General features: G+C 34.6%; 2 protein-coding genes across 2 annotated transcripts; both read left to right on the top strand.

Annotated features, from left to right (window-relative positions):
- The first annotated feature begins 895 nt into the window (after positions 1–895).
- On the top strand, positions 896–1492 carry LOC138694247 (ATP-dependent Clp protease proteolytic subunit-like). The gene has a single exon (XM_069817778.1). It carries the CDS (start codon positions 896–898, stop codon positions 1490–1492), a length of 597 nt encoding a protein of 198 aa, XP_069673879.1.
- A 146-nt stretch (positions 1493–1638) lies between these two features.
- On the top strand, positions 1639–2760 carry LOC138694246 (ATP-dependent Clp protease ATP-binding subunit ClpX-like). Its single transcript, XM_069817776.1, has one exon. It carries the CDS (start codon positions 1639–1641, stop codon positions 2758–2760), a length of 1122 nt encoding a protein of 373 aa, XP_069673877.1.
- The last annotated feature ends 9211 nt before the right edge of the window (positions 2761–11971 follow it).

The raw sequence follows: 11971 nt of genomic DNA, 5'->3' as shown, positions 1-11971 counted from the left end.
TTAGACGCATTAGCCCAACTTCATGCACAGTATCACGATTTGGAGGGCCCCATTCAACTAGGTGACTTTGTGCAGGTAAGGTACAGCATTGACTCTGAAGAGTTTAAAAGAGGCGAAACAACTCACTATGTCATGGTTAAGAAAAATGATCCACAGTTTGAATTTACCTCCCGGCTTATCGATAAAAATTTAGGGCAAACTTATACCGAAACTATTACATTTTCTGCATTTTACAATGATCCAGAATTAGCGGATAGAACAGTAACAGTAACTTTTACTCCCATAGAAGGAAGAACAGTAAATGCTCCCGAAATAAATGATGAGCTTGCAAAAAAATTTGGATTTGATACTATAGAGGCATTGAAAGAAGAAATTAAAAAAGTACTCAAAACAAGAGCTGAAATGAAAGGGCTTTTTGATACAGCAGATAATATTTCCGATGCCATTGCTAAGATTTCTACTTTCTCCATTGGAGAAAAAGTTATTCTATCTCAAACACAGCATCAGTTACAAAAAAAATTACAGGACATCATGAAAAATGGTTCATTTGAACAGTATACTAAAGATAAAGGCTTCAGCGATGAAGAATTTATTGCAGAAGTAAGAAGCGATGCCAAGGAAACTGTAGAAAAATTTTTAGTAAGTCAAGAATTGATTAAACATAACAATATTGAAGCTACCGAAGAAGAGGTAGAAAATTTTATCCATCAAATAGCCCAACAAGAAATTCCTAACAGAAAGGAAATTGTAGATTTTTATAAACAAAACCCTTCTAAAAAAGCGGATTTAAAAAATCAACTTTTAGTACAAAAACTTGCCTATACCCTCAAAGAAAAGGTTAAGTTTAAAGAGACAGAATCCAAAACTATGGAGCATCAAAATTTAGGAGCCTAATATGCCTTTAGTACCTATTGTTATCGAAAAAACAGAACGGGGCGAACGCTCTTATGATATTTATTCTCGTTTGCTCAAAGAGAGGATTATCCTTTTAGGAGAAGCCATTGATGACCACCTAGCCAATTTAATTGTGGCACAGCTCTTATTTCTAGAATCTGAGGATCCAGAAAAGGATATTTTTATTTATATAAATTCTCCTGGAGGATCTGTAACTGCAGGGTTAGCTATTTATGATACTATGCAACTTATCAAACCTGCCATCAATACTGTGTGTGTTGGACAGGCGGCCAGTATGGGTGCCGTACTTTTATCTGCAGGAGAAAAAGGGAAACGATTTGCACTGCCCAATGCCAGAATTATGATTCACCAGCCTCTAGGGGGAGCTCAGGGACAAGCCAGGGATATTGAAATCCAAACTCAAGAAATGTTGAGAATTAAACTGATGCTCAACGAAATTCTTTCCAACCACACTGGTAAAACTGTAAAACAACTGGAAAAAGATACGGATCGTGATAATTTTATGTCCCCTAAACAAGCCATAGAATATGGACTCATTGATGCTATTATGGAAAGAAAACCTTCCTCAAATAAATAATTGGGTACAACATGAGTAATAAAGGCAAAGAAAAAAATCCTATCCCCGTATGTTCTTTCTGTGGAAGACCTTTTCACGAAGTGGATAGTCTGATTTCTGGAGATGGGGCTTTTATTTGTAATGATTGTGTAGAGACTTCTGCCAGCATGTTAGAAAAAAAATCTCAAACCGTAGAAAGAGAAAAAAAATCTCTGACTGCTCTGACAGATCTTCCTACACCCGAAAAAATTAAATCTATGTTGGATGATTATGTCATCGGACAAGATGATGCAAAAAAACATCTTTGTGTGGCTGTATACAACCATTATAAGAGGATATTGTATCAAAAGTCTCTTCATAAAGACAAAGAAGATTTTATAGAAATTGAAAAAAGCAATATTCTTATGGTGGGTTCTTCTGGAACAGGAAAAACTCTTTTAGCCAAAACTTTAGCTAAAATTTTAAATGTTCCATTTGCCATCGCTGATGCCACCACCCTAACACAAGCAGGTTATGTAGGAGAAGACGTAGAAAATATCCTCCTTTATCTTATCCAAAACGCAGGAGATGTGGAAGATCCAAAAGCAATTGAACGAGCACAAATGGGGATTATCTATATTGATGAAATAGACAAAATTGGGAGAAAATCTGAATCCGCATCTATCACCAGAGATGTTTCTGGTGAAGGGGTACAACAGGCTTTACTCAAAATTATAGAAGGAACTGTAGCTTCCGTTCCGCCTCAAGGTGGTAGAAAACACCCACAGAAAGCGAATATTCAGATTAACACACAAAATATACTGTTTATTTGTGGGGGGGCTTTTGTAGGGCTAGAAAAAATTATGGCACAAAGAACCCAACAGAAAACACTGGGTTTTCAGACACCTTCCGAACAAAAAAAGCAAAAGATAATATCTCATAAAATTACTCCAGACGATTTGATTCAGTTTGGTTTAATTCCAGAATTTGTGGGTCGTTTGCCCATTATTACACAACTCCAAGACTTAGATATTGAAGCCTACAAAAATATTCTCACTCAACCTAAGGATTCTATTATAAAACAATATCAGGCACTTTTCAAAATGGATGGAGTTATTTTAGAATTTGAACCACAAGCCATAAATTACATAGCCCATTTGGCTTTTAAGAGGAAAATTGGTGCTAGAGGACTAAGATCTATTATAGAAGAACTCTTAATTGATATGATGTTTTCACTTCCTTCTGGCAAAACTAATAAAGTAAAAATTACAGAAACTCTCGTGAAGAAAGAATTTCCTGAAACTAACTGAGAAGTTTATACAAAAATTAGCTATTAAAAAAGTTTTGGTATCTTTATTTGGATAGTATTTCTTATTTTTGGAAGAATCAAGTCGCTGAGAATCGAGCTATTCTATTTTGCAACAGAAATATCTTATATTATATTTAGGAATATGAGAAATTATTCAGAAAAAAGTTGTTAACTTTCCTAAAAAATCTTCGCCTCTTTCTCAATAGATGCATAAGGAGTATTTACATGATTGATGAACAAGACAATATCCAAGACTCTCAGTCTGTTGTCCCATTAAATAATACTAGAATTCCAGATGTGCTCACTATCTTACCAGTGTTTACACAACCTATCTTTCCTGGAATTATGGTTCCTATTGCCATAGCTAACGAAAATCTTACTCAGGAACTGGATAAGGAGTTACGAGCAGGTCAATTTATGGGATTTTTTCTCGTAAAAAAAGATTTTGAAAGACTCCCCATAGATGAAATAACTCCCAATATGCTCTACCCAGTAGGAAGTATTGGAAGAATCGTTAAAAGAATATTTCTACCCAATGGAGCCATTAATATTATGGTCAACTGCTTTAATAGGGTAGAACTTATGGATGTTCTCCAAACAGAACCACTCATTAAAGCAGAAATTAAGCATATAGAAGAAATTGAACAAAAAGAAGATTTGGAATCTAAAGTTCTTATCAATACAATTTCTGACCAAATGGATTACCTGGGTAAAACAAATCCATTTCTAGCAGAACAAATTAAAATTGCAATACAAAATGCAGATAGCTATTCTCGTGCTGCCGATTTTATTGCTTCCATTATTACTGACGTAGATAAAGAAAAATTACAAGATATTTTGGAAACAATAGATGTTCGTAATCGTTTGGAAAAAATCGCCATTCTCTTAGAAGAAAAACTGGGAGTGATGAGACTACAAGAAAAACTTATGAATCAAATCAACCAAAAAGTAGAAAGGCAACAGAGAGACTTTTTTCTGCGGGAACAACTCAAAGCCATTCAACAAGAATTGGGTATTGACACAGATCCAAAAACTCAAGAAGTTGGTAAATTTCGAGAAAAATTTGAAGAAATTCAAAAAATACTGACTCCGGAGGCTCGGGAAAATTTAGAAGCACAAATTGAAAAACTTCAGAGTATGGATCCTCGTTCACCCGAGTATACCGTAATCTTGAACTATTTGGATTTGGCTTTGTCTTTACCTTGGGATAAAGCCGTGCGAGAAAATGTTAGCCTGAATACAGCCACTCGTATTCTCAATGATCGACATTATGGATTAGACGATGTAAAAAATCGTATTTTGGAATTCTTAGCCGTTCATAAACTCAAAAAAAATACCAAAGGAACCGTGATTTGTTTTGTAGGACCTCCTGGAGTTGGAAAAACTTCTCTAGGTAAAGCTATTGCTGATTCTCTAAAACGACCTTTTTTTAGATTCTCTGTAGGTGGTATGAGAGATGAAGCTGAAATAAAAGGACACAGAAGAACCTATATTGGAGCTATGCCAGGAAAAATTATTCAAGGATTAAAGACTGTTAAAGCAAAAAACCCCGTTTTTATGATTGACGAAATTGATAAAATCGGCTCTTCTTATCAAGGAGATCCTTCATCGGCTCTGTTGGAAGTTTTAGATCCAGAACAAAATTATAACTTTCGTGATCATTACTTAGACTTACCGTTTGATATTAGTGAAGTTCTTTTTATTACAACAGCCAACACACTTTCCACTATACCCGCCCCTCTTTTAGATCGGATGGAAATTATTCAACTCTCTGGATACATCCCAGAAGAAAAATACATGATAGGAAAAACTCATATCATTTCAAAACAGCTCAAAGAAAATGGACTTTTACCAGATGAGATTGTCCTCACTAAAAAAGCCTACATTTATATTGCAGAAAAATATAGTCGTGAGGCTGGGATCCGAAATTTTGAGCAACAAATAGGTAAACTTTGCAGAAAAATTGCTTTTAGAAAAGTTAAAGGAGAAGATTTTCCTAGTAAAATAGATGCCGAAGATCTTCCCGAATTTTTAGGTCCAGAAATTTTTGCTCAGGATGAGAAAAAAAGAATTCGTACACCCGGTATTAGTATTGGTTTAGCTTGGACTTCTATGGGAGGAGATACTTTGTATATCGAATCTATCCTCGTTCCTAATAAGGCTGGTGGACTTAAAATCACGGGTCAACTAGGAGCCGTGATGCAAGAATCTACTAGTATTGCTTACAGTTACATTCGTGGAATCGCCAAAAAACATAAAATCTCTTTAAATATTTTAGATGAAAATATGCTCCATCTCCATGTTCCTGCTGGTGCAGTTCCTAAAGATGGTCCTTCTGCTGGAATTACTATGGCTACTGCTATGTATTCTTTACTGACTCATAAAAAAGTTCCGCAAAACTATGCTATGACAGGAGAACTTACACTTACAGGGGCTGTACTCCCTATTGGTGGGCTCAAAGAAAAATCTATTGCTGCAGTAAGAGCAGGAATTGGAAACATTATTATGCCTTTCGAAAATAAAAAAGACATTGAAGAGATTCCTGAAATTGTAAAAAAGCATATTACCTACCATCCTGTTCAAACATTTGAAGATGTTTTAGGGATTTTATTTCCATGACAAAATTGCCAACCTTACCCACTCACGATGGATATTTAGAAATTTACCAAGTTAATGAACAAATCCGAGACGCGTTAGACGGTCAAGTTGGGTTTGTAAGAATTAAAGGAGAAATTGCTTCTTTTACTAAACATCATACAGGGCACATCTATTTTAGTTTAAAAGATAGTCGTGCCCAAATAGATGGGGTAGTTTTTAAAAATTTAGTAAAACCCGAATTTTTGAAACTCAAGATAGGAGATTTTGTTTATGCTCTTGGCACAGTTACTAGCTACATAAAAACAGGAAAAATTAGTTTTCAGACTTATTATATCTCCGCTCAAGGTCAAGGTAATATTCACTATGACCTCACTCTATTGAAAGAAACATTGGAAAAAGAAGGTTTATTCCTCTCTCAAAAGCAATTTACTATCCCTGAAATACTCACAAAATTGGTTGTCATCACATCTCTTAATGGAGCTGCTTTAAAAGATTTCCTTTCTCTTATAACCGAAAGAACCGTAGGTAATGTGGAGATTACTATTATTCCCACTTTAATGCAAGGAGAACAGACCGCTTCATCTGTTATCCTTTCTCTCAAGGCAGCACAAAAAATAAAGGATCAACAAGTTGTTTTAATTACACGAGGAGGTGGAGCTTATGAAGATCTTTGGAGCTTTAATGACGAAAATTTAGTTCGTTTTATCGCAAAATATCCACTGCCTGTACTCAGTGCTATTGGACACGAACAGGACTATACACTCACCGATTTCGTCTGTGCTCAAAGATACGCAACCCCTTCCGCAGCAGCTTACAGTTTATTTTCTTATAGACAAAAAATTCAAGATAAGTTAGACACATTTATCCACCTATTCATACAAAATTTAGTGCATACTCTAGACAGATTTTCACTCCACCTAGAAGTAGTGAAAGAACAATTACAACAAAGTCTTTATACAAAACTTCAACAAAAAGAGCTTCAATTAGAATATTTGGGAAAAACATTAAAACAATTGAATCCAGAGAGTATTTTTAAAAAAGGTTATGCTGTGATTTTAACAAAAAATTCTAAACCTTTTGTTCCAGATACTCCCATTCAATTGGGTGATAAACTGATTTTACAAACTCTTCATAGTAAAATAGAAGTACAAGTTACTCAAAAATAGAAAGAGAAATTCCGAGAGTAGTGTAAACTATTTTGGAAATACTATGAAATTATTTTACACATTGTTTCTGTTTTTTACTACTTTCTTTGTGAACTCAACTTATGCACAAACAACTAATAGCTCTAGCGATAATACCCCTGAATTTTGTAAAGTTTTACTAGACGAAAACCAACAAGTACTAATTCCGCAAAAAGGATTAGTACTAATTTATTTTTTTGACCCTAGAAATCAAAACTCCGTAGTAATGCAAAAAGTGGTTAATCAGCTTAAATTAAAAGAAACCAATCTAGTATGCTTTAAAGTAGATGCTTCTTTATCGCAAGGTCTAAAAAAAACTTACCAAATACTTAACCTACCCAGTCTTGTCATTCTACAGGATAAGCGAGTAATTTATGGGCTCAATGGTTTTACGGACGACAGAGAAGCATTGACTGCCACTTTGAATACTGGAATTGAAAATCACCTTCTGATTAGTCCCACAAAATAGTATATTTAAATGCAGGAATAAGAGATGAAACGAGCTTATAAACATATTGTGTTAAAAACACCCGACGATATTACCGTAATTCAACAAAATGGACAAATTATTGCTCAATTGTTCGAGGAACTTTCTGAAATTATCAAGCCTGGTATTTCTACTTTAGATATTGACCAATATGTGGAAAAACAAATTCGTTTTTTAGGAGCTCTTCCTTCTTTTAAAGGTTATGGAGGGTTTACAGGATCTGTTTGTGCTTCCGTAAATGATGTTGTAATTCATGGTATTCCTAATGCCAAAACAGTTCTTAAAGAAGGCGACATTATTAGTATTGATATTGGAGTGCATAAAAATGGCTTTCATGCTGACTCCGCTAGGACATTTGGAGTAGGTAAAATTTCTCCAGAAGCACAAAACCTTTTGGATATTACTCAGCAGTCTTTAAGTGCTGGAATCAAAGCAGTCAAACCCAATAAGACTCTATTTGACATCGCTAATGCTATACAAAGTAATATAGATGAAAAAAAATACGGTATTGTAAGAGAATTTGTGGGACACGGTGTAGGTAAAGATTTACACGAACCACCCCAAGTCCCTAATTATAGACAGCCTGGGTTATCAAAGATAAAGCTTCAAGCAGGGATGGTTCTGGCCATTGAACCCATGATTACCATCGGATCAGGTAGCGTTTTCACAGAGGACGATGGTTGGACTGTTCGTAGTAAAGAAGGAGGGTTGGCAGCCCATTTTGAACATACGGTTGCCGTCACCCCTCATGGCTTTCTTATATTGACCTGTTTATAGTTGGTCTATTTTTCTCAGTTTTTCCATTTCTATGTGTTTTTCATTTTCTACAAAATTTCGAATTTCAATAGAAAGTTTTTCTAGCGTAATAAATTTTTCTTTTGTTTGATTACGAAATCTTAAACCCAATAAGCCTTCTTCTTTGTATTTTTTACCAATGGTTACCCTAATAGGAATCCCAATAAGATCCGCTTCTTTAAGTTTCATTCCAGCAGAAATATCTCTGTCATCCAGTAAGACTTCATAACTTTCACTCAAATCATTGTATATCTGCAAACCCAATTCTTGGTGTTCTTCTCCAATAGGAGTAATCACGATATGAAATGGGGCAATCGACAATGGTAAAATCATACCCAATTCATCATTATTTTGTTCTATAATGGCAGCTAAACTTCTATCCACCCCAATCCCATAACATCCCATTAAAGGGAAGAATGTTTTACCTTGATTATCCAAAACCTGCAATTGCATTTTTTTAGTATAATCATTTCCTAGTTTAAAGATATGCCCGACCTCAATCCCCGAAAAAGATTCTAAAAGTCCTTGGGAACACTCAGGACAAATATCTCCATCTCGAGCTAGACTAATGTCTCCCAAATAATCTACCTCCAAACCAACAAAGGAATAACCTTGGTAGTGATAGCCTCGTTTATTCATACCGACCAACATATTTTCACGGTTTTTTAAAAGGTTATCCAACACCATAGTGATCCCATTTTTTCGTACAAATTGATGAGGTCCTAAAAAACCAACAGGTCCTACTTCTTTTTCTAAATCTTCCGTCGTAAAATCTAAAAATTTATCTCCTTTGAGCAGATTTTGGAGTTTAACCTCATTAACTTCTCTATCTCCTTGAACCATAGCAACAACCCATCCATGATGTTCAGTCTTAAAAACAACTGCTTTGGCCGTCATTTCTTCCGAGACCTGACAATAATTTACCAAATCTTGAATCGTTTTAACATTTGGAGTTTCTATTTCTTTGGATTCCTGTTTTTCAAAAGTTTTTATATGGGGTAAAACAAAAGTTGCTTTTTCCTTATTAGCAACATAACTACATCTGGAACAAGAAAAAATAGTATCATCCCCAATATGGCTACGAACCATAAATTCTTCCGAGCCTTCTCCTCCCATATCTCCAGAGTCCGCACTCACAGGGATAGTATCTAAACCAATACGTACAAAAGCCCTACGATAAGCTCTTTTGTAACGCTGATAGTATTCATCCAAACTTTCTAAAGAAGCATGCAAAGTGTAACCATCCATCATAAAAAATTCTCTTCCTCTCATCACCCCATATCTAGGACGAATCTCATCTCGAAACTTTTTAGTAATTTGAAAAAAATTGAGAGGTAATTGCTTATAGGATTTCACAAATCCTTGAACCATATCAACAACCGACTCTTCATGTGTTGGACCTAATAAAAAATCATTATGATGTCTGTCCTTCAGTTTAAAAAGAGCATCACCCATTTTAGAATAACGCCCTGTGGACTCCCAAAATTCTTTAGGCACCAAATGAGGAAGAAAAACTTTTTGACCTCCAGTCCCCTCCATTTCTTCTTTAATAATTCGTTCTACTTTTTCCAGAACTTTCAAACCTAGTGGCAAATAACTATAAATACCACTTCCTTGTTTGACTACAAACCCCGCACGAAGCATTAAAATATGGCTCTGAATAGTAGCATCTTTCGGGACTTCTTTAATAGTTGGGATATAAAACTGACTCCATTTCATACTGTATAGCTCCTATAAATTTTTTTCACATTGACTGAGCAACTCTTCTTGTGATAAATGCCCATCCAATTGAATAATGCGATACCCTTGTTCAACAAGAAATAAGATAGCTGTCTGATAATTATTCCAAATTTTTTCTTGAAATTCCAAAACTTCAAAAAATTCTAGTTTCTGACCTTTTTGAGATATCTGCTGTGTTTTTCTCTCTAGAGCTAAAGAAGGAGATAAATTGATAAAAAATAGAACTTCCGGTACAACAAAATCTTTGTTGAATTCCCATATCTCGTCATAAGAAAAATAAAGCCCCTGATATGCCAAGGTAGAAAGAACATATCGGTCCAACACAATTCTATGTCCTTCCTCTATTTGTTGACAGATCCATTTTTGGTGTTGTCTTCTATCCTCTACAAAAAGCTCCAGTAACTGTTTTGGTTCTACTATCTCTTGATGTTTTAATATCTCTCTTATTTTACAACCAATGGGTCCTGTAGAAGGTTGCATTGTACAGATAATATCAGAATATTTCCGTTCCAAAGCTTGAGCTAAAGTAGTCTTTCCACTACCGTCTAATCCCTCTACAACAAACAATCCTTTCAAAATTTTCATGAATTCTCCGAACGTAAATCCTTAAGCCAACCTTCTAAGAAAGTTTCTTCTGCTAGAGTATTGTATTTTTGTAAATTGAGTAAAACCAGCCTAAAATCCTTGGGAAGCTCCGTATCCCAAGTCCCTAAGCTACTATAAACCGACTTAAGATGAATAGCTGGTCTTTGTATCAGGGGAAGCTCTTCTTCATGATTCTTGGGTTTATATTTTCGTTTTTTTAGAGAAGAAAGAAGAAGAGGTTGTCGTATTCCATAAATTCCATCACCTAAAATAGGAGATCCTAAAAAAGATGCCAAAAGTAAAATTCCTTGATGAAAAGGAGTTTTTGTTTGAACTTTTACATAAGAAAAATCTTTATATTTGTGGAGTAATGTAAATTCCGCTGAAAAATTTTCACCCTCTGGATGAATAACGAATTTTTTCGCTCTAAAAATAATTTTCTGTTCTACTTTTTCCTGTTTAAAAAAAATAGGATTTCTTAAAATAAGATGATAAGTCCATTCTGAAGACCCCAATATTTTTAAAGTCAAGTTAGAATCTTGTTGATGTGGGGATAAAAAAATAATCCCAGAACACCAATACTCCATAGGATAAATAGTATAATAATGATTTTTATAAGTATGATATAACTCCCTCTCTAGGATAGGATAATCGTGACGACCTTGTTCTCCTACATACAGGGGGGTGTGTTTATCTACAACCAAAAAATCCTTTTGTTCTTCTAAAACGTCAAAGCGTTTTTTCATATATGCCCACTTTTGAAACAGAGATTTTTTTTGTTGTTAAATTTAATCAAAATTTCAAAAGTTTATTAGGTTTTTTATGTTTTTTTCATTACTTTTTTGTATATCATTTTTTACAAGAGGCCTTTGTGTTAAACAGCGATAACTTCGAACAGATGCTTGAAGATTCTTTAAAGCAAAATCATTTACCTAAAAGAGGTTCTATTATAGAAACAACCGTTCTACAAATCACTTCGGAAGCTGTCATCGTAGATGTCAGTGCTAAAACGGAAGCCAGTATTAACAAAAAAGAATTTCTGGAAATCCCTAAAATAGGAGATAAAGTATCCGTATTTGTAGAAGAAATTAACAATAGTTATATCAAACTTTCTCATTCTAAGGTTTTAAAACAAGAGAATATGCAAGTTATTCGAGATGCTTTTGAAACTAAAAAATTATTAAAAGGAACCATTAAAAAAACTATTCCAAAAGGTTTTTTGGTAAATTTACTGGGTTGGGAGGCATTTTTGCCTAATTCTCAGGCAACATTAGTGCGGGGCACTGAGTTAAAAGAAGATGAAAGACGAAGTATGGTAGACAAATCCTATGACTTTAATGTTATTGGATTGGAAGAGAAAGGAAATAATCTGAAGCTTGTCGTCTCCTTAAGAGCTCAGTTAGAAGACTCTAAAAACGGAAAAAAAGAAGAATTTTTAAAAACACTTGCTGTAGGTGACATTATTTCTGGTAAGGTCATCCTTTTGAAAGAAAAGAGCGTTTTAGTAGAGATATCTCCCGACTGTGTTGGACTTGTACGGGGCTCTGATGTTTCTTGGGACAAAATAAAAACACCCTCTGATGTACTCAAAATGGGTGAAACCGTTAATCTAAAGGTTCTAGAGATAGATTTAGAAAAATTACAAATTCTTCTTTCTATTAAAGACGCTAAAGGAAATATTTGGGAAAAATTCGCACAAGAACATCCTATTTTTAGCGTAGTAGAAGGAAAAATAGAATTTGTAGAACCGACCTACCTAGTTTTGAGAATTCAAGAAGGAATACAAGGGATACTCCATATTTCCAATATCTCTTGGGACAAAA

Source organism: Periplaneta americana, unplaced genomic scaffold (genome assembly GCF_040183065.1).
Source record: "Periplaneta americana isolate PAMFEO1 unplaced genomic scaffold, P.americana_PAMFEO1_priV1 scaffold_85, whole genome shotgun sequence".
NCBI lineage: Eukaryota > Metazoa > Arthropoda > Insecta > Blattodea > Blattidae > Periplaneta > Periplaneta americana.
The sequence above is the reverse complement of the archived record's forward strand: the minus strand, read 5'-3'. Positions and strand labels throughout refer to the sequence as shown.

Bases quoted from the DNA above. Each gene is read 5' to 3' on its own strand.
- LOC138694247 (XM_069817778.1), top strand. From the start codon at position 896: ATGCCTTTAGTACCTATTGTTATCGAAAAAACAGAACGGGGCGAACGC.
- LOC138694246 (XM_069817776.1), top strand. From the start codon at position 1,639: ATGTTAGAAAAAAAATCTCAAACCGTAGAAAGAGAAAAAAAATCTCTG.